The sequence below is a fragment of the Pecten maximus genome, chromosome 1, assembly GCF_902652985.1.
Source record: "Pecten maximus chromosome 1, xPecMax1.1, whole genome shotgun sequence".
In the NCBI taxonomy this organism is placed as follows: domain Eukaryota; kingdom Metazoa; phylum Mollusca; class Bivalvia; order Pectinida; family Pectinidae; genus Pecten; species Pecten maximus.
The window spans coordinates 13,040,677-13,068,643 of record NC_047015.1 but is presented as its reverse complement, the minus strand read 5'-3'; the positions used below and the strand labels follow the sequence as shown (position 1 = coordinate 13,068,643).

General features: G+C 36.5%; 1 protein-coding gene and 1 long non-coding RNA gene across 2 annotated transcripts; both read left to right on the top strand.

The window, feature by feature from the left end:
- Positions 1-341: 341 nt before the first annotated feature.
- On the top strand, positions 342-22,554 carry LOC117325378 (sphingosine-1-phosphate lyase 1-like). The gene is made up of 16 exons (XM_033881553.1): positions 342-394; positions 5,430-5,577; positions 6,419-6,588; positions 7,564-7,603; positions 9,771-9,850; positions 10,647-10,775; positions 11,117-11,205; positions 11,850-11,886; positions 12,602-12,709; positions 13,131-13,193; positions 13,441-13,587; positions 14,650-14,770; positions 18,950-19,067; positions 19,933-20,079; positions 20,413-20,536; positions 21,253-22,554. Exons 1-16 carry the CDS (start codon positions 362-364, stop codon positions 21,352-21,354), a joined length of 1,656 nt encoding a protein of 551 aa, XP_033737444.1. The 5' UTR covers positions 342-361; the 3' UTR covers positions 21,355-22,554.
- Positions 22,555-23,183: 629 nt separating this feature from the next.
- LOC117325388 lies at positions 23,184-26,557 on the top strand. The gene is made up of 2 exons (XR_004532249.1): positions 23,184-24,422; positions 24,503-26,557. It is a non-coding gene; the product is annotated as an uncharacterized LOC117325388 (long non-coding RNA).
- Positions 26,558-27,967: the final 1,410 nt, after the last annotated feature.

Below are 27,967 nucleotides of genomic sequence, written 5' to 3'. Positions count from 1 at the left end.
CATCTATCAAGAATTACTTTTGGTATGAAAAAATAGATAATATAATATCAGAGACATATATACATATCTGTATATATATATATGTCTCTCTGATAATATTTGCTTTTTTCGATATCATAAATTGATAAGATCTAGACGCTCCTTCAATATTTGTTCAGTATTATTTTATTTAAAAAATCAAACCTATTTTCTTATATAAAAAAAAACAATAACTTTTTTTTTACATTTAGAATAGGTGGTAGCAAGGCGCCGTTTTACTGTTGTTTTGATATTCCGGGAAAAAAGTCCTTCCGTCGTTTATTCCTATTTCATTTCTTCTCGCGTCAAAAATCATGTGACTGCCCTACGATAACACACGGGAATGAAAATGGCGAAACTGATGGACGTAGTGACGGTAAGGGAGCTTATTATTTCAATGTTTTATCTCAGATCAGCTATGTTATCGGTTTAAACTAAATGATTCGACTGTAGTCAGTTAGGACGCATATTTGTTCATGTCATACGACTACTGTAAATTGCTCCAATGTCCCGTTTACCACCTGGCCACTGTCACAGTGACTTGTTAACGTTGCGTAAACACCAGATCGCAAATGTCAACAACTCGACAACAGTAACACTATCATTCGTGGTCCTGCGTGTTCAACCAGAACGGTCACATTCCGTGACGGGTATATCAGTATTTTATTGTGCATCAAAAGCTTATTATACCCTATGAGTCCTAACACTCATACCAAAAGGGAAACCACAAACTTGCGTAATCATACGCCAGTTGGATTATGGATTTGTCACTAAAAATTGCCAAAATAGACTAGTTTAAACTTAACTTTTGAAAAAGACTGTAAATTTAGTTCTCTGTATGTAAGTTGTCTATAAGTTCAAATTAAACTGAGATATGTTACGCAAGTCCGAAACGCATCAAGTTAATATTTATATTTCTACTGGGTCACTGCATCATGTATTCACAGTATATATATTTATTGTTCTGGCCTTACCAAGCGACAAATTGGAATTGTATTTTAATTTCCTTTTTGAAGAGATTGCAAGTACTCGAAAATGCATATTGCAGTCACATATTAACACATTTCCAATTGATTGTCCTTCAAAGTTCCTATTTCACTTTATTTTGATTCATAAATAATGCAGTTGAACTATGCATTAATGCAAAACACCAATGGTGCAAATAAGTTGCACATGCGGATCATTGTACAACATTGTTAGTAATGTAGAAAGTAGGAAAACGTAATCAGCTTGACTATCAAGTAACTGACATGTAACCTTTGTTTATATATATATATAATTCAATTTGTTGTCAATAGCTAGCACTCTTATATAATAAATTGGTAAACAAGAGGAATTACTAAATATAGGAAAGGGGTTAAAGAATCAACATTCTAATCATTTCAAAGAGTGGTAATCTTCTAACGGTATTCAGTAGAGAGTCTGGATGTTGTAAACATAATACGTAGAAATAAAGGCTTCTTCTCAACATTCAAGAACAGTATCTTCTTTATTGTCATCTAGAATTAGTCAACATGTTTTGACTGCTAGGAAGATGCGTCGGGACAACTTTAACTGGATTTAGGGACATGTCCTATTCAAATTACCTACACTCGCTTTCAGACTGATGAGGGGCGATATGATAAAAGTCTACAAATTGACTAGCAATATCAGCGATAACGGATATCAAAGCTGCAGACTTTCTCAAGCTCTGTAGCGATGAGTTTAAAAGACACAGAACAAGAGGACACGATAAAAAATGATTTCCTCAGCATTCTCAGCTAGATAAGGAAACACATTTTTGGTCTGCGCATTGTTAGAATATGGAACAATCTCCCAGAACATGTTGTCTCAGCACCAATAGTAAATTCTTTCAAAAACAGACTAGATAATCATTGGGAAAATCAGGAACTTTTATATAACTATAATTGTAAGTGTGAAATTATATAGGAATTGGAACTGTTGTCACAATTTATTGATTTTATTTATTGTAATAATCATATTTTGGAGTCTGGTATAGAGGATCCAAAGGTCCTACACTGGTTATAAAATTTATCTTATCTTATAACTTTCATATGCTCTGAAGTACAATTTGGCTGTTCTAGCTGATTATAGTTGATTGAAAACTGGATACACAGCATTGGTGGACAATGTTGTTTTATAACCAGTGGTGGTGGTAAATTTTTTAATAAATATTGATATTTATTGCATTTCTGCCAGTGAAATATATAGATATTATCAAACGGATCAAGTTTATATTTCCACTGCAGTGATGATGAACAGTTAAAATATAGGATTTTGCAGAGAAAATATAAGTTCTGCAGTGAAAATATAATTTTTAAAGGTTCATAGTTTAGTACAATTTTCCATCCATCTTTTGTAGGGTTGGGCCCTCACTTATTTTATTGTTAAAAATACACCTGTAGATACCACATCGTTGGTTAAGTAACTGTCATTAGTTGTAGTATTTGTAATCGGTAGAGTATGTAAGGTTTGTTTAAGACCAGAATGAATTTCCATGGATGGTTTTTCCAGTGTTTGTGTAGCCTCTCCTCAAAACAGTTTATACCTGGTGCCGAGACTACCTCCTCTGGCAATTTATTCCAAGGCTGGATGACACGGTGAATGAACACATTTTTGCTTCTTGTATGATTTTTTGAATAGTTTTTTGGAATGCCCCCTCATTGAACTATAGTCGTAATATTGTATATGTATAGATTCATTGTAAGATATCTATGAAATCTTCAAATTCAGGGACACTGAATTTGTATAAAGTGAATGCAGCTGATAATAAATAATCTGTATAAGTTGTACATGTACCTGATAATATTGTAGTGTCTGTTTCTAGGTTATCAGGTATAGATATCATTTGTTTACTTGTTGTAAGTAAAGTATGCTTACATAAATCTGTTCACAGGCTTTACATTATGCATGAGTATATCATAATTTCCTTCATAATGCCTGTTATAAATAGCGGGCACACATTCACATTAGATTGTATTCCATTGGGTGATAACTATTTGTTTTTTATGTTCAGTTAAATGTTATTTTATTGTAATTACACGTACAGCCCCCAGTGCCTACAGCTATTGAGCCCCCGCAGCTGTGTCCTCATGAAATATTGAACATAAAACAACATAATTTCTAAATTCTACATTCAGTTGCCTCGGATGTATTTTTTGTTAAAAAGTCAGTATTCCCATCCTCAGATTCTGAATGTACATTCACTGCTATCAGAAAAATATGCATTTTAAAACTGAAACTGAAATGTCTGATTTTGCTCCGACTGGCAAAGCAATGAAAAGTGTTTGGAAATAACCATGCAGTATTCAGCCATAGGTGTTTGGGCATGAAATAATCTCAAAACATCAGTGGAACTGTGTATGCTATATGAAAAGTGAAACAAAAATGATTAAGGTGCCGCGTTACTGGAGCATTTTCTTACCTGACCTTGTTTTAAAGTGCCTCAACATGGCATCCCCAATGTTTACACTTTAGCAATTTTAATCTCAGGGAAGGGGTTGTACAGTGATACTTTGGGGATCATAGTGCGATGATCATACTGTTGTGATAATACTGTGGGAATCTACTGGAGATCATAATGTGGGGATTTTGTAGTGGGGATCATATTACAGTGATCTTACTGTGGAGATCATACTGTAGTGATAATACTGTGGGGATCATACTGTGATGATCATGATCATACTGTGATGATCATGATCATACTGTGATGATCATGATCATACTGTGATGATCATGATCATACTGTGATGATCATGATCATACTGTAGTGATCTTACTGTGGAGATTCATACTGTGAGGATCATACTGTGAAGATTCATTCTAAATTACTTTGGTGATTCATACTGTAGTGAATCATACTGTAGTGAATCATACTGTGGTGATCATTAACATACTGTGGCTATCATACTGAAGGATCTTACTGTGTAGTGATTAATACTGTGATGATTCATACTGTAGTGATTTATACTGTGGTGATCATACTGCAGTGATCATACTGTAGTGATTAATACTGTAGTGATTTATACTGTGGTAAATCATACTGTGGTGATCATACTGTGGTGATCATACTGCAGTGATCATACTGTAGTGATTTATACTGTGGTGATCATACTGTGGTGAATCATACTGTGGTGAATCATACTGTGGTGATCATACTGTGGTGAATCATACTGTGGTGAATCATACTGTGGTGAATCATACTGTGGTGATCATACTGTGGTGATGATACTGGAGGATCTTACTGTGTAGTGATTAATTCTGTGATGATTCATACTGTAGTGAATCGTACTGTGGTGAATCATACTGTGGTGAATCATACTGTGGTGATCATACTGTAGTGATTCTCATACTGTAGTGATTCATATTGTGGTGATCATACTATAGTGATTATACTGTAGTGATTATACTGTAGTGATTATACTGCGCTGATAATATTTTAGTGATTGATACTGTGGGGATCATACTGCAGTAATCATACTGTGGTGATTCATAATGTGGTGATCATACTGTGGTGAATCATACTGTGGTGATTCATAATGTGATAATACTTTGGGGATCATACTGTGTAGTGATTTATACTGTGGTGATCATACTGTGATGAATCATACTGTGATGAATCATACTGTAGGATCTTACTGTAGTGATTCATACTGTGGTGATCATACTGTAGTGATTCTCATACTGTAGTGATTCATATTGTGGTGATCATACTGTAGTGATTATACAGTAGTGATTATACTGTAGTGATTATACTGCGCTGATAATATTTTAGTGATTGATACTGTGGGGATCATACTGCAGTAATGATACTGTGGTGATTCATAATGTGGTGATCATACTGTGGTGAATCATACTGTGGTGATTCATAATGTGGTGATCATACTGTGGTGAATCATACTGTGGTGAATCATACTACGGTGATCATACTGTGGTGATCATACTGTGGCGATCATACTGTGGTGATTCATAATGTGGTGATCATACTACGGTGATCATACTGTGTTGATCATACTGTGGTGATCATACTGTGGTGAATCATGCTACGGTGATCATACTGTGGTGAATCATACTACGGTGATCATACTGTGGTGATCATACTATGGTGATTCATACTGTGGTGGTCATACTGTGGTGAATCATACTACGGTGATCATACTGTGGTGATCATACTGATCATGTATAAATACAAAGTCCAAAATTGAGAGTCTCCTATATACCGGAGCATGATTTATCACAGCATAGCTTACTAAGATATGATTACCGCTAAAATATGTTAATCATTTACATTAACATTACTTACATGCTACATATGTAAGTTGGTCCAAGAATACTTCTACCTATGCCGATGTGAAATGGTTTACAGTTTTATGATGCCTCATGCATTGTACGTTTGCGTATGCTTGTTTTAGGGACCGGCCATGCCGTACCTTGACATGGTGAAGGACAAGATCAACAGCCTGTGTGATGGATTACAGCCCTGGCAGGTCGTAGTCTACTCCTGTGGTGGCACACTCGTATTTGTCACCATCAAAAACCTCCTTTTCAACGAGGAACAAAGTAAGTTTACTGAAAGTGACATTTTCTAGAAATTATAAAGATTGTTATTAATATTGAATTTTGGATTGCAGTACATTTGAAGTGACATTCTTGCTAAAAAGATAAATTTTCTAATGACTTGAAGTTATAAATCAACAAACAATGTAATTAAAACTTTGTATTAGAGTTAACGTTACAAATAGTGTGATATTCCAATTCTGAGTGAAATAATGGGTTTGAATTATCACAAATTGGCATTGTAATACAACTGGCTTGGGGAATTCAACATATGTAGTACAATATATAATGGGACCTTTGGAGTTCTCACCAACGGTAGTAAGTCCAAGGGTGGTTGGACAGGTGGTGCAGTGGTAGCATATATTGGCCTTTCACCAAGGAGACCAGCAGGATTTATTTCCTGATCAGACATGTAAAGGTTTGGGGTCACCTGCCCAACTACCTGAGTTTTCTTTGAGTACTCTGGTTTCCTCATACAGGAAGATGCCTCTCATGTTACCACCCATAATTTGTTTTCGTAAATTTTGTGATATACATGTATAAGAAGTTTACACTTAACATGTCTTTGAAGTCTTTGCCAGCATGGTATTGGAGTATATTGGGACATGGAGTTGCAATCTTCAAGTTGTATCGTAAATAAAAGTGTCTTTTGAACTATGATATATACAAATTGCCATATGATTGTATACATAATGTTGTGATTGTCCCAAGTATGGATCCTTCCCTTTAAAGTAAATATTTTGTTTGATACAAAAGTTCACTGATTTTGTGATGTGAATTGAAGGAGTTAAATGATCATTAAATATGTATAAATTGATTAATTTTTATGTCAATTTCATTAAAGCACTAAAGAAGAGAACATTAGACACCATCTTCCGGTATGTGAAGATGATTCCTTTGGTTAAGAAGAAGGTGGCAGAGGAGAAGAATAAAATGCTAGTGGATATGGAGGCCAGTTTCCATAAGAGTGTGGATGGGTATCAGAAAGCCCTGCCAGCCACTGGTCTCAAAATGGTGAGACATTTGTTCAATTATCTCTACAAGTTATAAGTAACTACAACAGCATCAATTTACAAGTAACCTAAACCCAATTTATATATTACAATAACTGTTAATATCCCTACTCAGTCAAGTTGATGGCAGTAATAGTAACAGACCATTTCAGTATAATTTGAGAAGTTTTGTACTTCATGTTTATATCCTTATTATAGTAACTGTTAATACTTTATGTCGTAAACCTACACTTATTACACAGTAGGGGTCACTCTACTGATCATGGCCTATACCTACACTTATTACACAGCAGGGGTTACTCTACTGATCATGGCCTTTACCTACACTTATTACACAGTAGGGGTTACTCTACTGATCATGACCTATACCTACACTTATTACACAGCAGGGGTTACTCTACTGATCATGGCCTATACCTACACTTATTACACAGCAGGGGTTACTCTACTGATCATGGCCTATACCTACACTTATTACACAGCAGGGGTTACTCTACTGATCATGGCCTATACCTACACTTATTACACAGCAGGGGTTACTCTACTGATCATGGCCTATACCTACACTTATTACACAGCATGGTTACTCTACTGATCATGGCCTATACCTACACTTATTACACAGCAGGTGTCACTCTACTGATCATGGCCTATACCTACACTTATTACACAGCAGGTGTCACTCTACTGATCATGGCCTATACCTACACTTATTACACAGCAGGGGTTACTCTACTGATTATCTGTTGAGAATACTCAATTTTACCCAGTTTTCATATTTCACTTGACATGTTATAGTCTTTTTAATCCTCTGTGTGTGGGTAATAATCTCTCCCTTCACATCTGTTATACTGCTATTATAGGTGATCTAGATCTGCTAAAAGCTTGTTACTGGTTTAAGTTAGCATTGCAGCTCATAAATCATATCTTTTCTGTAAAGGGTTTTAATGAAAATGTCTTATTGTTCAATTTTTAGGATGAAGTTGAGAAGTTGTTGTTGCAATATAAAAGTTTGGGTAAGTATTTAAAAATGTATTAGTTCTATGTTACTGCTTCACACTGTGGATTGTATAGAGTATGAATTAAATAAATGTTTGGAAGGATGCTGGGCAGTGGTAATGACCAGTGATATGCTATCCCCGTCAAGTATTACGTGAGATGACAGTAAGTTACTCTGTCAATCTTTATATTCCCTGATTAAAGGCATACCTCACATACTCCACCTGCTAGTGCCAAGTTTTGGCTACCTGTACATTGTTATGGTGGACTGCTATGTACAAAAAGTTTGTACAGTAATAACCCACCATATAGATAATTTTGACCCTTTGTACACCAGATACCCAGAATGTGTCAATTTAGGTGAGGCATTTTTCATATAAGATAACCTCTATTTGATACGTTGTGTATAACTCTATAATAGACAAAATGTCCTATCATTGAGTGATAATGCATATAAAGTTACAATTTTGTCACATAGACATACAGGTTAATATGATTTTCACTCACACAGTCAGTCAGATCTTGACAAAGACAAATTTTGGTGCCATGACCAGCATTATTTGTGTTACAGTTGGGTGCCATGACCAGCACTATTTGTGTTACAGTTGGGTGCCATGACCAGCACTATTTGTGTTACAGTTTGGTGCCATGACCAGCACTATTTGTGTTACAGTTGGGTGCCATGACCAGCACTATTTGTGTTACAGTTGGGTGCCATGACCAGCACTATTTGTGTTACAGTTGGGTGCCATGACCAGCACTATTTGTGTTACAGTTGGGTGCCATGACCAGCACTATTTGTGTTACAGTTGGATGCCATGACCAGCACTATTTGTGTTACAGTTGGGTGCCATGACCAGCACTATTTGTGTTACAGTTTGGTGCCATGACCAGCACTATTTGTGTTACAGTTGGGTGCCATGACCAGCACTATTTGTGTTACAGTTGGGTGCCATGACCAGCACTATTTGTGTTACAGTTTGGTGCCATGACCAGCACTATTTGTGTTACAGTTGGGTGCCGTGACCAGCACTATTTGTGTTACAGTTGGATGCCATGACCAGCACTATTTGTGTTACAGTTGGGTGCCATGACCAGCACTATTTGTGTTACAGTTGGGCGCCGTGACCAGCACTATTTGTGTTACAGTTGGATGCCATGACCAGCACTATTTGTGTTACAGTTTGGTGCCATGACCAGCACTATTTGTGTTACAGTTGGGCGCCGTGACCAGCACTATTTGTGTTACAGTTTGGTGCCATGACCAGCACTATTTGTGTTACAGTTGGGTGCCAAGACCAGCACTATTTGTGTTACAGTTGGGCGCCGTGACCAGCACTATTTGTGTTACAGTTGGATGCCATGACCAGCACTATTTGTGTTACAGTTTGGTGCCATGACCAGCACTATTTGTGTTACAGTTGGGCGCCGTGACCAGCACTATTTGTGTTACAGTTTGGTGCCATGACCAGCACTATTTGTGTTACAGTTGGGTGCCAAGACCAGCACTATTTGTGTTACAGTTAGGTGCCATGACCAGCACTATTTGTGTTACAGTTGGGTGCCAAGACCAGCACTATTTGTGTTACAGTTGGATGCCATGACCAGCACTATTTGTGTTACAGTTTGGTGCCGTGACCAGCACTATTTGTGTTACAGTTGGATGCCATGACCAGCACTAGTACTATTTGTGTTAAGTTTGGTGCCAAGACCAGCACTATTTGTGTTACAGTTGGGTGCCATGACCAGCACTATTTGTGTTACAGTTGGGTGCCATGACCAGCATTATTTGTGTTACAGTTGGGTGCCATGACCAGCACTATTTGTGTTACAGTTGGGTGTCATGACCAGCACTATTTGTGTTACAGTTGGGTGCCGTGACCAGCACTATTTGTGTTACAGTTGGGTGCCGTGACCAGCACTATTTGTGTTACAGTTGGGTGCCGTGACCAGCACTATTTGTGTTACAGTTGGGTGCCGTGACCAGCACTATTTGTGTTACAGTTGGGTGCCGTGACCAGCACTATTTGTGTTACAGTTGGGTGCCGTGACCAGCACTATTTGTGTTACAGTTGGGTGCCGTGACCAGCACTATTTGTGTTACAGTTTGGTGCCATGACCAGCACTATTTGTGTTACAGTTTGTTGCTTTGGTCTGTATTTATTATGACTATGTTGTCTATAGCCCAGGTTGATTGGGAGAATGGCCAGGTGTCTGGAACAGTTTACAGTGGAGACGCAGAGCTCACTGAACTCATGGCTAAGGTAAGTCACTGTTCCTCATTCACTAGAGCAGATAGAATAGGTTTGCTATTTGTCACTTACACATCAAAGACAGTAAATACTAAGATTTATAATCAGTGGCAAATTTACATTACCTGGTCATTAAGTTTGATATGCCTGATCTAGTAAAATGTATATAGAGGATATCTAACAGTTTCTTTAGTAATACCAAATATATTTCACGAGTGTGGCTAATATTTTGATATTTTTCACAAATGTGCAGAACGAGTGAAAAATATAGAAATATAAGCCACATGAGTGAAATATATTTGGTATTACTGAAGAAACTGTTTGATTTTCTGTTTATTACATTTTCAAAGCTAAATTTACGGATCAGCTTTTCATTTTCGTTTGTAAGCAGTGTTTTGATTAGTCAAATCAGAAAAAGTGATATTTTTCACAAGTGAAAAGTACCAATTTTATCAAATGAATAATTTTTGATATTTCATTGGTAAAAATGTATGACTTATTTTGCCAGACCTATCAGATGGCCTGTCTGATCTAGTATGATATATGAATGATATTTATTTTGCCGGACCTAACAGACGGCCTATCTGACCTAGTATAATATATAAATGATGATTTATTTTGCCGGACCTAACAGATGGCCTGTCTGACCTAGTATAATATATAAATGATGATTTATATTGCCAGACCTAACAGACGGTCTGTCTGATCTGGTATGATATATAAATGATGATTTATATTGCCAGACCTAACAGACGGCCTGTCTGATCTGGTATGATATATAATTTATGACTTATTTTCTTGTTAACAGACCTATGGGATGTTTGCTTGGTCCAATCCTTTACATCCAGATGTGTTTCCTGATGTGAGAAAGATGGAAGCAGAGGTCGTCCGTATGTGTTGTACAATGTTCAATGGTGATGACAACACCTGTGGCACAGTGAGTTGATAAAATGGCTAATCATGTGATGTTTTTGTTTAAAAAAAATGATGAGATGATGTGATTGCGAGCAGGAATATCAGGTCCTAATAAACAGGGTAGCTATTTGATAAACTTATTTATTAGATATATTGAAATCAATTTCTGTATAAATACATTTGCCTTCAACTTTTTGTAACATTGCAATTGCCAAGTTTGAGAAATAAGGTCATTTTTGCTTGGAGAAGAAAAGTGCAGGTATGCAGTGTTATAATTGTTTTTAACATTGAGCTTTAATTATTGTTCAGACCTAAACAGAGAAACATTAAATTTGTATTTACTTTGATATCTTATCCTCTCAGATGTCTTCAGGGGGCTCAGAAAGTATTCTGCTGGCTTGTCTGACCTACAGAAATATAGCCAGGGATAATGGAGTTAATTTTCCTGAAATGTAAGTTGGTTTTTCAGAATGAATAAATAAATTTACTCTGATAGTCTGAAAGAGAGTCCACTGTATTAGAGTTGTTGATTTCTGCTATAAAGCAGATACACTCTATTACAACTGTATTGAGAATAGTGTATTTTAATACACTGTATTATAACTGGTATATGTACTGAGAATTAATACACTGTATAACAACTGGTATATGTACTGAGAATTAATACACTGTATTACAACTGGTATATGTACTGAGAATTAATACACTATTACAACTGGTATATGTACTGGTAATGGTGTATTTTAATACACTGTATTACAACCGATATATGTACTGAGAATGGTGTATTTTAATACACTGTATTACAACTGGTATATGTACTAATAATGGTGTATTTTAATACACTGTATTACAACTGGTATGTGCAATGATAATGGTGTATTTAAATACACTGTATTACAACTGGTATATGTACTGAGAATGGTGTATTTTAATACACTGTATTACAACTGGTATGTGCAATGATAATGGTGTATTTAAATACACTGTATTACAACTGGTATGTGTAATGATAATGTACTGGGTGTATATTACCCTATTGTATATTGTTACCTTATACTGTACTTTTAAACAAGGGATTTGCTTTATTCTCCAGGATCGTACCTGTCACAGTCCACGCTGCATTTGATAAGGTATGTTTATATAATACTCAAGGCATCGATTTGTTCCTAATTAGCTCACTGGTTACGAGTAACTGTGAGCTAATGCTGTACTCCCGACGTTGGCGTCAGCGTCCCACATGCACCCCATTTTAAAGTCCAAAAGTATACACCTCACACCCTTCTAATTTGGTTTATACATTCATTAGAGGTCTAGGAGTGATGTTATGGCAAAATCATGCAGAAAAAAATTGTGTGACTTTTTCGCATTTTACCATTTTGTGGAGCAATATTATGTGACATACAATTTCAAAATGACATGCTTATAATATACATACATAAAAAATGAATGCATAAAATGCGATTGCTGCCGCTGGTGAGCTTTCGCAATCATTGATTGCACTTGTTTTTGTTTTGTTTGTATCAGGATTCAGAAAGATTTTGTGGGGAATGAAAGTAGTGTAACTCGGATGTAGAAATTATCAAAACATTTTGCATGTAACTAAGTAATGAGGATTTAATTAAATTACATTAAGGAGTCACTTACCTTAAAAGAGTTATAAAACTCTTGCTATCATAAAAAATACAGACTTGTGATCACGATAAAGATCCCTGAGATATATTACCACAACAAAATATCAGCAGTTATATAAAGTTACCTTGAAACCTCTCTGTGGGCCTTGAATTTGTCTATTAGTTATTCTCTAGTAGCTTACATGTAAGCATACCCTTTATCTCTTCATTGTAGGCAGCATTCTACTTCCGAATGAAAATCACACACATTCCTTCAGATAAAGTGACAGGAAAGGTTGACATCAAGGCTATGAGAAGGGCTATCAATAAAAACACATGTATGGTAAGTTTCCCTCTGTAACTTTTACAAAAAAATGTGTCTGGTATTTTCCTTCTAAGAGAATTGGTATGCCTTTTGAAAAACTAAAATCAAAATAAAGCAACTATATCTCAGTAAAAATCACTGTTGCTGAATGCCATGCAGACTCATCACCTGCACCTACATAACTCTGTTCAGCTTTCTCTGTTTAGCATTGGTTACATACATCGGTTGAGGTAAACAGTGGTTTAAAACCCGTAAACATGTACTCATAGAACATTATTTACCATATGGGCTTGTGTTATTCTATACATTAAACTTATTTCACTATCTATAAAAAGAAATCCAATGTTTAATGAGTATGAAATCTACAGTTATAGCCACTTTAAAATTTTAATTGAACAATTTCTTGAATACCTGTAGATAAAAAACTTGTGTATTTCAGCTTGTTGGTTCAGCACCTGGTTTTCCTCATGGTATCATAGATGATATTGAAGAAATTGCAGCAGTAAGTTTTGTCAGATAAACAAAAAATCATTTACCTGTTAAAGTTGATCCCTTCCTACAATTTCAATAAGTTCCCTCCTGATATGTTCCTGAAATATTGAAAAATACTTTGAAACTGGAAACAGTGTTTCTGTGTAAATTGAAGAGTTCAATCAGAGTTAATTTCTTCCAACAAATTTAAATGTATACTATTAGAAACAATATTGTTATGTTTTCTTATAAACTTGTGTATTTGCCTCACTACACAGCTTGGACATAAGTACAATATTCCAGTCCATGTTGACTGTTGTCTTGGTGGCTTCCTCGTCCCATTCATGGAGAAAGCAGGCTATCCCATTCCTGTTGTGGATTTCAGACTTCCAGGAGTCACAAGTATATCAGCTGACACTCATAAGGTAAACAAAACAGAAATCAGCAGTAAAATTATCCTCTGTTGAGTGGAATGTTCAGATTAATGTATGAACAATATCAGACCTATATTAGCATTAGTGACTTGTGTTTGTACAATATCAGAACTATATTAGCATTAGTGACTTGTGTATGTACAATATCAGACCTATATTAGCATTAGTGACTTGTGTTTGTACAATATCAGAACTATATTAGCATTAGTGACTCGTGTATGTACAATATCAGAACTATATTAGCATTAGTGACTCGTGTATGTACAATATCAGAACTATATTAACATTAGTGACTTGTGTATGTACAATATCAGAACTATATTAGCATTAGTGACTCGTGTATGTACAATATCAGAACTATATTAACATTAGTGACTCATGTATGTACAATATCAGAACTATATTAGCATTAGTGACTAGTGTATGTAAAATATCAGAACTATATTAGCATTAGTTACTTGTGTATGTACAATATCAGAACTACATTAGCATTAGTTACTTGTGTATGAACAATATCAGAACTATATTAGCATTAGTGACTTGTGTATGTACAATATCAGAACTATATTAGCATTAGTGACCCGTGTATGTACAATATCAGAACTATATTAGCATTAGTGACTAGTGTATGTACAATATCAGAACTATATTAGCATTAGTTACTTGTGTATGTACAATATCAGAACTATATTAGTGTATGAGTGACTTGTGTATGTACAATATCAGAACTATATTAGTGTATGTACAATATCAGAACTATATTAGTGTATGTACAATATCAGAACTATATTAGCATTAGTGACTAGTGTATGAACAATATCAGAACTATATTAGCATTAGTGACTTGTGTATGTACAATATCAGAACTATATTAGCATTAGTGATTAGTGTATGTAAAATAGTATTAGTTCCTTAAATCAAACGGTCTCAAAATACCTTGCCAAGATATTTGATGTAATATTTAATATTAGGTGAGTGATACTGGCTTTTTACGCCTTATGTAATGATGTGTGTTGTTTCTTAGATGAAGCTTTACTCCCTGTCAAATTTCAGTATGGTTTTGCACCAAAAGGCTCATCTGTGATTCTGTATAGAAAACCTGAATACAGACAGAAACAGTTTTTTGTCCAGCCAGAATGGCCAGGTGGTATCTATGCCACATCCACCACAGGAGGTAAGTTGTAGTTTATATGTGTTCAAATCTTTAAATTGTTTCTTCTGAACAATCAAGATTTTTAGTCATGATATCAATCTACTAGGATGAAGGCTATCAAGTTTGTTAGAATTGGATAATTTGAATAATTTATAAGGTCACCAGTAATAGAGGTGAAAATCAACTTTTTGATAACCAAGAGGTCAATGGTCATGACCAAAACGATACTGGGATTTTGCATTGTAGATTTAGTTCAAATGAATGATTTTCAAAGGAATCACTGAAATGAATAACAGGCGAGTTATATACAGGCCCACTGGACATTTTGTTTACTAGTCTCAGACATTAATGAGTGACAGTGCTACACCATCATGTGAACTATATTTTCCCCTTCATTGAGTATAATTTGAATTGAACCCCAATTCACTAATACCAGAAGTACAACATTCCTCCAACTTGTTTAATTACATAATATGTAGAAGATCAGATGTAACAGTAAACACCCATCCAGCCTCTTAACTACTTTGCTTTGTGATGACTGTTGTAGTTGTGTCATGTGATGACTGTTGTAGTTGTGTCATGTGATGACTTGTAGTTGTGTCATGTGATGACTGTCATAGTTGTGTCATGTGATGACTGTCATAGTTGTGTCATGTGATGACTGTTGTAGTTGTGCCATGTGATGACTGTTGTAGTTGTGCCATGTGATGACTGTCGTAGTTGTGCCATGTGATGACTGACGTAGTTGTGTCATGTGATGACTGTCGTAGTTGTGCCATGTAATGACTGTCGTAGTTGTGTCATGTGATGACTGTTGTAGTTGTGTCATGTGATGACTGTCGTAGTTGTGTCATGTGATGACTGTTGTAGTTGTGCCATGTGATGACTGTTGTAGTTGTGTCATGTGATGACTGTTGTAGTTGTCATGTGATGACTGTCGTAGTTGTGCCATGTGATGACTGTTGTAGTTGTGCCATGTAATGACTGTCGTAGTTGTGTCATGTGATGACTGTTGTAGTTGTGTCATGTGATGACTCTTGGTTGTGCCATGTGATGACTGTTGTAGTTGTGTCATGTGATGACTGTTGTAGTTGTCATGTGATGACTGTCGTAGTTGTGCCATGTGATGACTGTCGTAGTTGTGCCATGTGATGACTGTCGTAGTTGTGCCATGTGATGACTGTCGTAGTTGTGTCATGTGATGACTGTTGTAGTTGTGCCATGTGATGACTGTTGTAGTTGTGTCATGTGATGACTGTTGTAGTTGTGTCATGTGATGACTGTTGTAGTTGTGCCATGTGATGACTGTTGTAGTTGTGTCATGTGATGACTGTTGTAGTTGTGCCATGTGATGACTGTTGTATTTGTGTCATGTGATGACTGTTGTAGTTGTGCCATGTAGTGACTGTTGTATTTGTGTCATGTGATGACTGTTGTAGTTGTGTCATGTGGTGACTGTTGTAGTTGTGCCATGTAGTGACTGTTGTATTTGTGTCATGTGATGACTGTTGTAGTTGTGTCATGTGATGACTGTTGTAGTTGTGCCATGTAGTGACTGTTGTATTTGTGTCATGTGACGAATGTTGTAGTTGTGTCATGTTATGACTGTTGTAGTTGTGTCATGTGATGACTGTTGTAGGTGTGTCATGTGATGACTCTTGGCTGTGCCATTTGATAACTTTTGTAGTTGTGTCATGTGATGAATTTTGTACTTGTGCCATGTGATAACTGTTGTAGTTGTGTTATGTGATGACTGTTGTAGTTGTCATGTGATGACTGTCGTAGTTGTGCCTTGTGATGACTGTTGTAGTTGTGTCATGTGATGACTGTTGTAGTTGTCATGTGATGACTCTTGGTTGTGTCATGTGATGACTGTTGTAGTTGTGTCATGTGATGACTGTTGTAGTTGTGTCATGTGATGACTGTTGTAGTTGTCATGTGATGACTGTCGTAGTTGTGCCATGTGATGACTGTCGTAGTTGTGCCATGTGATGACTGTCGTAGTTGTGTCATGTGATGACTGTCGTAGTTGTGCCATGTGATGACTGTTGTAGTTGTGCCATGTGATGACTGTCGTAGTTGTGCCATGTGATGACTGTCGTAGTTGTGTCATGTGATGACTGTTGTAGTTGTGTTATGTGATGACTGTCGTAGTTGTGATGTGATGACTGTCGTAGTTGTGCCATGTGATGACTGTCGTAGTTGTGCCATGTGATGACTGTTGTAGTTGTGCCATGTGGTGACTGTTGTAGTTGTGCCATGTGGTGACTGTTGTAGTTGTGCCATGTGGTGACTGTTGTAGTTGTGTCATGTGATGACTGTTGTAGTTGTGTCATGTGGTGACTGTTGTAGTTGTGCCATGTAGTGACTGTTGTATTTGTGTCATGTGATGACTGTTGTAGTTGTGTCATGTGATGACTGTTGTAGTTGTGCCATGTAGTGACTGTTGTATTTGTGTCATGTGACGAATGTTGTAGTTGTGTCATGTGATGACTGTTGTAGTTGTGTCATGTGATGACTGTTGTAGGTGTGTCATGTGATGACTCTTGGCTGTGCCATTTGATAACTTTTGTAGTTGTGTCATGTGATGAATTTTGTACTTGTGCCATGTGATAACTGTTGTAGTTGTGTTATGTGATGACTGTTGTAGTTGTGCCATGTGATGACTGTCGTAGTTGTGCCATGTGATGACTGTTGTAGTTGTGTCATGTGATGACTGTTGTAGTTGTGCCATGTGATGACTGTTGTAGTTGTGTCATGTGATGACTGTCGTAGTTGTGCCATGTGATGACTGTGGTAGTTGTGCCATGTGGTGACTGTTGTAGTTGTGCCATGTGGTGACTGTTGTAGTTGTGTCATGTGATGACTGTTGTAGTTGTGCCATGTGATGACTGTCGTAGTTGTGCCATGTGATGACTGTTGTAGTTGTGTCATGTGATGACTGTTGTAGTTGTGCCATGTGATGACTGTTGTAGTTGTGTCATGTGATGACTGTCGTAGTTGTGCCATGTGATGACTGTTGTAGTTGTGCCATGTGGTGACTGTTGTAGTTGTGCCATGTGGTGACTGTTGTAGTTGTGCCATGTGGTGACTGTTGTAGTTGTGTCATGTGATGACTGTTGTAGTTGTGTCATGTGGTGACTGTTGTAGTTGTGCCATGTAGTGACTGTTGTATTTGTGTCATGTGATGACTGTTGTAGTTGTGTCATGTGATGACTGTTGTAGTTGTGTCATGTGATGACTGTTGTAGTTGTGTCATGTGATGACTGTCGTAGTTGTGTCATGTGATGACTGTTGTAGTTGTGTCATGTGATGACTGTTGTAGGTGTGTCATGTGATGACTCTTGGCTGTGCCATTTGATAACTTTTGTAGTTGTGTCATGTGATGAATTTTGTACTTGTGCCATGTGATAACTGTTGTAGTTGTGTTATGTGATGACTGTTGTAGTTGTGCCATGTGATGACTGTCGTAGTTGTGCCATGTGATGACTGTTGTAGTTGTGTCATGTGATGACTGTTGTAGTTGTGCCATGTGATGACTGTTGTAGTTGTGTCATGTGATGACTGTCGTAGTTGTGCCATGTGATGACTGTGGTAGTTGTGCCATGTGGTGACTGTTGTAGTTGTGCCATGTGGTGACTGTTGTAGTTGTGCCATGTGGTGACTGTTGTAGTTGTGCCATGTGGTGACTGTTGTAGTTGTGTCATGTGATGACTGTTGTAGTTGTGCCATGTGATGACTGTCGTAGTTGTGCCATGTGATGACTGTCGTAGTTGTGCCATGTGATGACTGTTGTAGTTGTGCCATGTGATGACTGTTGTAGTTGTGCCATGTGATGACTTGTAGTTGTGCCATGTAATGACTGTCGTAGTTGTGCCATGTGATGACTGTTGTAGTTGTGTTATGTGATGACTGTCGTAGTTGTGTCATGTGATGACTTGTAGTTGTGCCATGTGATGACTGTCGTAGTTGTGCCAAGTGGTGACTGTCGTAGTTGTGTCATGTGATGACTGTTGTAGTTGTGCCATGTGATGACTGTTGTAGTTGTGCCATGTGATGACTGTTGTAGTTGTGTCATGTGATGACTGTTGTAGTTGTGTCATGTGATGACTGTTATAGTCGTGTCAATGACATTTGAACTATAAATCAACAAAAACATCCATAAGTAAGCAGACTGACATGTTTCCAATCTGAATACAGGAAGCCGAGCTGGTGCTATTATAGCAGCGTGCTGGGCAACCATGATGCACATAGGACTCAACGGATATGTGGAATCCACTCGCAAAATTATCAAGACTGCCAGATATATTACAAAGGGGTAAGATAACATTCTTTTCACATTATTTTACACACTATGTGACATGCAAGAATTAATTATATCATAGTTAGAAAACCTTATAAATTTTGGTTTACTCTCAGTTGAATGGAAACAACAATATGTTTGATGTGTGATTTTCCAAAAATAATATATTAGAAACATTTTGATGTGATAATTCACATCAGTCAGAGAGTCTTGTCTATCCTGGTGCTGAACAGGCAGGGCCCAAATGTGAAGGTCCCTTGGTGACAGGTCAAGGTCAAATATATCTTTTCATGATGAACTTTTTGTTAAGAATTATGAAGCAAAGTTTGTTGAAATTGTATCAGTCTACTGACCTCAGGTCAAGGTTTATGTGTCAAAGGTCAAGGTCAAATTTTGTATTGTTTCACAGATTTTAGCACATTATAAAACAAAGTTGGTCAGAATCAAATAATTATTCAATTGAAGAAAGGTGGTCACTGGGTCAAAGGTCAAGGGCAAATTTTGTATCTTTTCACTAAATAAACATTTTCTTATGACATTAGAGAAAAAAAAAGGTTTGAAAAATCAAAGAGTCAGTTGACTAAATGTCCAGGTTAAAGGTTAAGGTTACTGGGTCTAAAGTTTAAAGGTCAGGGTAAAATATTCAAATTTTTCACTAATGAGCATTTTGTAATGGTATTATGAATAGCTGGGTGGGATTAATCATGACATCAAACCCGCAGCAGATCTTGTAGGAGTAATTACTAAACAAATTGAGCCTTCCAAGTCCCCACAGCTTTGCCATGATTACTGAAATATTCAGGTGATAAATACAGGCCCCAGGGGCATCTTGCTTATGATTATGTGTAATAACAATATACCTATGGATGTGTGTGTACAGCTTGAGGGAGATTGAGGGACTAGTTGTGTATGGCGAGCCCCTGATGTCTGTGGTAGGAATGGGATCAGACCGGTTCAACATATTCAGGCTAGCAGACATCTTGACAAGTCGAGGATATAACCTAAACGCTCTTCAGTACCCAGACAGGTGAGTCATCTCTCGAAAAAATTGTATGCATGGTGTGGAAATTAGCATTTAACAAGTAAAAGTTCATTAAATTGTTAGCATCTGACGTGCGAAAACTGTTACAGTAGTTAATGTTTTGGTTAGATGATATTTGAGTTTTTAATCAAATGTAATTGTGACTTTCAAGATTTTTTTGTTACATGTACAAATTTTATGTTCATAAGTATAAAGCACAAACAAGAATAAGTGTTTTGATTGTATTATTGGTATGGACAATGTAATAACTATAATATGGATATTTCTTGTGAGTACATGTACTTCTACATCCCTAGTAAAAAACTGGATTTATTGTAGCCTACATCTATGTTGTACATTGGTACATACTAAAGAAGGCATGGCAGACAAGTTTCTCAGTGATGTGCGTAATGCTGTAGAGGAGATTCTACAGGATCCACAAGACCATGCGATAGGTGGCATGGTAAGTACCATTTATGGTGAAGGATAAAACAGATTTTAGGTCATCTGAACTTTGCTCAAGTGACCTATTCATATCGCCTTTTGTCTGTCGTTGTGTGTCGTCTGTAAACAATTTACATTTTTGACTTCTTCTCCAAAACGGCTGAACTAAATTCAATGGAATTTGGCAGGAAGCTTCTATGGCTAAAGGTCAACCAAAATTATGAATCATATGGTCCCCACCCCCAAGGGGCCTGAGGGGCGGGGCCAAAACTTCAAAAATCTTCTTCTCTAATCTCAGATGTGGTGGAATCAAACACTGTTAATAGATGGAAGGGTCTTCAAGTGCTCTTCATTGTGAATTTCATGACCCTGGGGTCTCTTATTTCCCCCTTGGGAGGGGGTTAACTTTACTAGTTTTTACATGGAAATCACATTTTTGACTTTCATTAAATTAATTTTGTTGAATTTCTATTGGAATTCATTCTAAATTTGTTGATATTATCAGCATGAGATGACAGCTTAATAGTATGCACATGTTGGCCCTGACTGACCCCTTAGACTGATGGGTGGGGCCAAAAAGGGTTAATTTAATTTTCTGAAATATTTCAAATCTCTTTTGACCATTAAGGCCCATGGGCCTCTTATTAAAATGAATATTCATAAATCTGCAGATTTTGTATAAGGCAATATAAACAGTATTTGTGTATTGTATGGTTTAAATGATGCCTGTTCTAGGGTGCCATATATGGCATGGCACAGAGTATTCCTGATAAGAAAATGGTTGGAGAGCTGGCTGGTTGTTATCTGGAGGCGATGTACAGCACCAACAAGGAGTGAAGGCTTACTGTAAATACAGTCTGTGGAGAGAGAGGGGAAAGGGACCTGGCACTGTTCGTGGAGAGAGGGGGAAAGGGACCTGGCACTGTTGATGGAGAGAGACTGGACAGATGTATCGGCCAGTGTGTCTGGAGTAATTAGGTTCCTTTGTCTCACCCTGGACAGATGTATCCATAACTTTGTCTGGTGTAAGGTTTATAGAACGTTCCATCCCTATTGAGACTAAGATAGGGGGTAAGATTGCCAAACACTAGACTAAAGGTCACAGCCCTTTGGGTAAGACTTTTAAAGTCTCTTGTTTGTCAGATTTTTCCAATCGCTATCTCACCCCTGTGGTGATGAAACATTCTGCCAATGTACATGTAGAGAAACATACCTGGCATGATCTATGAAACGAGCATCAAGGTGCCTTTAGATCGACTATTATATATCATTCCTTAGAGATGCTGTGAAATAAGTACATTATGTATAAGATAACTCCTGTGTGATAGACCAGTGAGTGTGATGGAAAAAACATTTTTATGTTTACAAAATACGAATTACAAACAGAATTATCAAGTTGTTAAATTTTACATCTATATTGATTTGGTTTTAAGGAACGCTTTATTATGTGATTATTTTATATATATATATATTTTCCTTGTTATAATCTTAAACACTCCATTTATCTGGAAGATGTATTTGAGATCCAAGTAAGAATTTGTTTTATTGTATAAATCGGCTGTATGGTTTTTGATATTTGTGTCTCTCTACATATATGGTGAATTTCATAAACTATAAACAACCCTACAAGTGTTTTCAGATTAAACAGATGATTAAGTTTATATTTGGATAACCAAAAATGTTTGTAAGAGAAGTGTTTCTTGTGTACATGTTAATGCCAATAATCAGTGTTCTGATGAAGTATGTCTAGTAAGTATGACAATACCAGGACAAACATCTTGTGATAAAGAGGAGAAATCAGTGCCAATGAATCTATAAACAAGCCTTTAAGGAGACAAAAGGAAACTATAATTCACAATAATTACGTAATATCTATTAGAAAATAGTGTGATCCGTTCAGTCCCAAGGACATGTTAGTGACCTTTGAGGCGATGTATTGACAGTAGTTCCTCTGGTGCTCATGAATTATTTAAGCAGGTATTTAGTCCTTTGGACAATAAGATATATGTACCTTATTGTGTGACCACAGGAAATGTAGAGATTATAGTTTGTATATGTAGATAGATATAGCTAATTTGGTTTAGAAAGATTTATTTTTAAGAGTGCTCATATAATATATCATGAATTAAATCCTACAGAAGCATTGTTTTCCATGCTCTAACTTGTCTATATATGTTGTAATATTTAATATGTGGTGTGAAATGTTTGTAACACATTCTGTGTCTTTACCATATGGTGTGTACTTCTTTACACATACAGTGTTCGAAAGTAAAGGTGGTCCGATGGCCCGAGGCTATAGAAAACCTGGCCGGTCTATATGAAATTTCTAAATGTTGGCCCGAATGGCTATGAAAAGTTTGAGTCCTGACATACATTTCAATTCATGTAAACAACATTCCTATATTTTCTGACAAACAATCATATGAAATCAGAGTTTACAATCAAGGTGTTTTTACTGAGAATAGCACTGAGTGTCGTTATTGGCTTCAAACATTTAAGTGAGTATGAACTTGATGATGCAAGCTTTTGCGCGATGCAGTTATGCTACTTTACACAATATATGTTTACAAAATAGGTCTATCGAAAAATGACTTGGGCTAAGGGATTTAAATTTTCTGTAGACCAATTGTCTAAGGAATTTTCATACATACTTTCAAACACTGCACATAGTGTGAATGTCTTCAGCTTCTTACATGTACTGATATTTCTTAACAGATCGTATTTCCTTACGTGTGACTGTCTTCAGTACATTGTGTGTATTTTAACATTATGGTCTAATTGGTGTGTATTTCAAGGTTGTTTTAAGACTTACGTTTTTGAGGTTTTACTTTTCACAACAGGGCTACGCAATAAACAGAGTTCACTTCAATAATTAGTGTGAGTGCATAATAGGAGATAGTTTAATTGTATGACTTGTAAATCAAGATGGCCATCCACTAAAAAAAGGCAATATCAGGTGAATTAAGATGACTATCCATTAAACAGGCCAATATAGGGTGAATCAAGGTGGCCATTCATTAAATAGGCCAATATAGGGTGCATCAACGTGGCCATCCATTAAATAGGCCAATATAGGGTGAATCAAGGTGGACATCAATTAAATAGGTCAATGTAGGATGAATCAAGGTGGCCATCCATTAAATAGGTCAATATAGGGTGAATCAAGGTGGACATCAATTACATAGGTCAATGTAGGGTGCATCAACGTGGCCATCCATTAAATAGGCCAATATAGGGTGAGTCAAGGTGGCCATCCATTAAATAGGCCAATATAGGGTGAATCAAGGTGGACATCAATTAAATAGGCCAATATAGGGTGCATCAACGTGGCCATCCATTAAATAGGCCAATATAGGGTGAATCAAGGTGGACATCAATTAAATAGGCCAATATAGGGTGAATCAAGGTGGACATCCATTAAATAGGCCAATATAGGGTGAATCAAGGTGGCCATTCATTAAATAGGCCAATATAGGGTGCATCAACGTGGCCATCCATTAAATAGGCCAATATAGGGTGAATCAAGGTGGACATCAATTAAATAGGCCAGTATAGGGTGAATCAAGGTGGCCATCCATTAAATAGGCCAATATAGGGTGAATCAAGGTGGCCATTCATTAAATAGGCCAATATAGGGTGAATCAACGTGGACATCCATTAAATAGGCCAATATAGGGTGAATCAAGGTGGACATCAATTAAATAGGTCAATGTAGGATGAATCAAGGTGGCCATCCATTAAATAGGCCAATATAGGGTGAATCAAGGTGGACATCCATTAAATAGGCCAATATAGGGTGAATCAAGGTGGCCATCCATTAAATAGGTCAATTTAGGGTGAATCAAGGTGGACATCAATTAAATAGGCCAATATAGAGTGAATCAAGGTGGCCATCCATTAAATAGGTCAATTTAGGGTGAATCAAGGTGGACATCAATTAAATAGGCCAATATAGAGTGAATCAAGGTGGCCATCCATTAAATAGGTCAATTTAGGGTGAATCATGAACCTCTATTAAACATGCTACTGAACTCAAGTTGATCATTCATTACCAGACATCTTTAATGTGTAATGTGACAGGTTTCTGTTTTAATCTGCTGAAAAACATGGATAATGAGGGTAATTTGAAGATGTATTTGATAATATATTCAATCATAGAACTGGTTACTGTTAGCGTTTTGCTGAAAATCTTCTTATTTGATTATCTGATACATGTTGTGATGTACATTGATAAGAACTATATGTTATGTTTTGAGCATATTATTGACAGAATGAAAGTATTGACACAGAATGTTATATGACTTTTATCATGTAATTATGTAAATTGGATGCATTTACACGGTGCATTTATACTACTCTCCCCCATCCGAACAAAAAATCCAAAGAAAACAAAAGTCCTGCTACATAATGTACTATCATTTAACATTTAACAAGGATTCTTTTCTGTGATTTTATTCATGTTTTTCAAGAACAATCTTTAATATATTAATTAGAAATTTAACCAAAGACAGGTGTAGATTATACTTAATCTTCTCCTGTTCAACAAAAGTATGTAATGATTTCTACTACAAATTATGTATCATTGTTCCTTTAGATGTCTATTTGTATGTTTTCATTCTATAGACTTTTTCAATGCACTTAAATGTACATGGATTCTATTTATTTGAATTGTTTTAATGAATTAAATTATTTTTGCTGTCACTTCTTTTGATGTGAGAGTATCTGGCATCTTTATATTAGACTGGCATTGTTCTCAGTTGTACCAAATGATACTGTGTAATGGAGTCCAAATGATACTGTGTAATGGAGTCCAATTGATACTGTGTAATGGAGTCCAATTGAATCTGACACAAGTTGGCTGTTGTCTCTGTTAAATATATACATTGTACTTCAGATATGAAATTATTCCTGTTCAACCTAGAAAAACTCCATGAAAAGTGTCATACTGAAATAGTCAAATAACAAAAGGTATATTTCTTATGGTAAATTGAGGATGCCATCCTGGATGTGGGTGGTGCAATTGAGAAAACTAAACACACAAACCATTTTGGCTAGTAAGGCACATTCCATTACAGGTCAGCTGATAAGGGACACAGGAATAAATATAGTCATCAATAGTAGAGGTTGGATTTAGGAAAGTAAATGTATCAGTGACAAACCCTTTTCATAACTTTATCACGAGTTGTATATTTATTGGTGATAATGCAACATTAGTTTGGTTCAGATACTTACTAAAGCACACTAAAATTGATTCCACACTATGTCAGTAAAGAGAGAATGCTAGAGAGTCTCTACACATACAGTCAAACCTGTCTATAGCGACCGCCCAAGGGGAGGCAGAAAAACGGTCACTATAGACAGGTTGCCTTTATAAACAGGTCAAAATTATTGCACCAACCAATTTACTTAAACCTGCCCAAGGGGAATCTTAAAACCGGTCGTTATAGACAGGCAGTCATTATATACAGGGGGTCGTTAGAGCAGGTTTGACTGTAGTATTAAACAACAAAGGTAGGAAACAGACTTTGAATACCACACATTTTGTAATAGCAAATTGTGAAAGTAAGTAAAACACTGTGACCTTAGTCTATGGCAGTTTTCCCAACTCGAATGACCCAGACAGGGAGATAAACTTGTAACTGTTGATATTAAATTATTGTAATTATTTAATAGATATAATCATTTTGTGTTAAACACTCATCAATTTTTTACCTTTCTTGAAGGTTTCACTGTAAAAACAAACAGAAGCACAAACAATGCAATGGTTGAAGTTACGTGTGCTATTTTTATGAGTTTTGTTTTAAGGACAGACCGATGGTGGAGCTACCTGGGTGTTACTTAATACCTTCTCCTGTAGAAGGAGTGTTTTTTTCTGATAATGTCTGTAGAAGAAGTGTTTTTTTCTGATAATGTCTGTAGAAGGAGTTAGTTTTTTCTGAAAATGTCTGATGAAGTGAAAGTATCATCCCAGGGAGCTATATGACATATAGTTTGTATGCACATGCACTTTGTACTCAAATGAATAAATTTGTTGTCTTTATTAATGAGTTATATGATATATTTCGGTAACCTGAGACTTTGTCTCAAGTGACCTATTCTAATAGCCTTTTGTCTGTCGTCATGCATCCATAAACAATTTACATTTTCAACTTCTCAGAAACCCCTGAACCAATTTCAATGAAATTTAGCAGAAACCTTGCATGGCCAAAGCTGAACCAAAATTGAGAATTTCATTGATGGAAGGGTCTTGAGGTGCTTTATCAAAACTGCGAATTTCATGACCCTGGGGTCTCACGTTTGCTCCTGGGGAGGTAGTTAACTTTACTAAAGATATTAAGGAAAACTTTTCTTAAGATATACATGTATATGGGAAATCACATTTTTGACTATCATTTGTTGGTTAGAATTAGTAGTTTTGGAAGGCAGTTTGATGGTATGCAAATGATGGCCATGACTGACCCCAAGGGGCTGATAGGCGGATCAAAAGGCAGAAATTTTTCAAAACTCAGGTGACCATTATGGTTCATGGGCCTCTTGTTTTGTGTTCCTACTTAATTGATATTGCCAATTCTGTAAAAACAATGGAGAATACTGACATAATAACGAAGCCATAATTGTTACACAAAAATCACTAAACAAGGGCAAAATAGGAACAAAAAGTAGATTTGTGTGGAGACAATGTGCTCCTGAGGAGTAAGCATTTTCTGATTCATCAATGACAGCAACCATACAAATCTAGATCAAATCTGGGTCTAGTCACATTCTCAAGATGAGAACTACGGTGGTTACATTATGGAACCACTAGGAAAATTGATCATTGAACACATCTGACTTCATATCACCAAAAAATTCAATATTTCCAAATGAGATCACGATTTCAGTCTGTAGTGTAAAGATGGTAACTATGAATGGAAATAAACAATTGGAAAGTTGATATCATCGCACCATACAGCTTAGTTGTAAACTGTCCCTGCTGGTGTAAGTAAAGATCAAGGTAAGCAGCTGGCCTTGATAGGGCCCCGCACAAAAGTGTAGATGCCCTATAGTAATCACTGTGTCTGTCTGCCCACCAATCTGTCTGTCCGTCTGTCAGTCTGTTTGACAGCACTTTTATTTCCCTGCAGTAACTTGAGTTTCCTTGGGGTGATCATTATTTAAAGTGCTTGCTTGGGATTGCTTTTCTGTGTCAAATGTCAAAGGTGAAGGTCACTGTTGCTAAATATAGAAAATCAGTTTCCATGCAATAAGTTATGTTTGCTTTTGCCAATCAAACTGATACATCAAAACGATCTACCTCAAACTGCATACAGTGCTTCCTTATTTGAAATGCTTGCTTGGGATTGCTTTTCAGTGACAAAGGTCAAACGTCAATGTTACTGTTACTCTAAATAGAAAATCAGTTTCCATGTAATAACAGGAGTTTCCTTGGGCTGATGTAACTCAAACTTTT

Bases quoted from the DNA above. Each gene is read 5' to 3' on its own strand.
- LOC117325378 (XM_033881553.1), top strand. From the start codon at position 362: ATGAAAATGGCGAAACTGATGGACGTAGTGACG. The intron at 11,206-11,849 runs GTAAGTTGGTTT...TTTATTCTCCAG, and splicing joins GGAGTTAATTTTCCTGAAAT to GATCGTACCTGTCACAGTCC. The intron at 20,537-21,252 runs GTAAGTACCATT...TGCCTGTTCTAG, and splicing joins ACCATGCGATAGGTGGCATG to GGTGCCATATATGGCATGGC.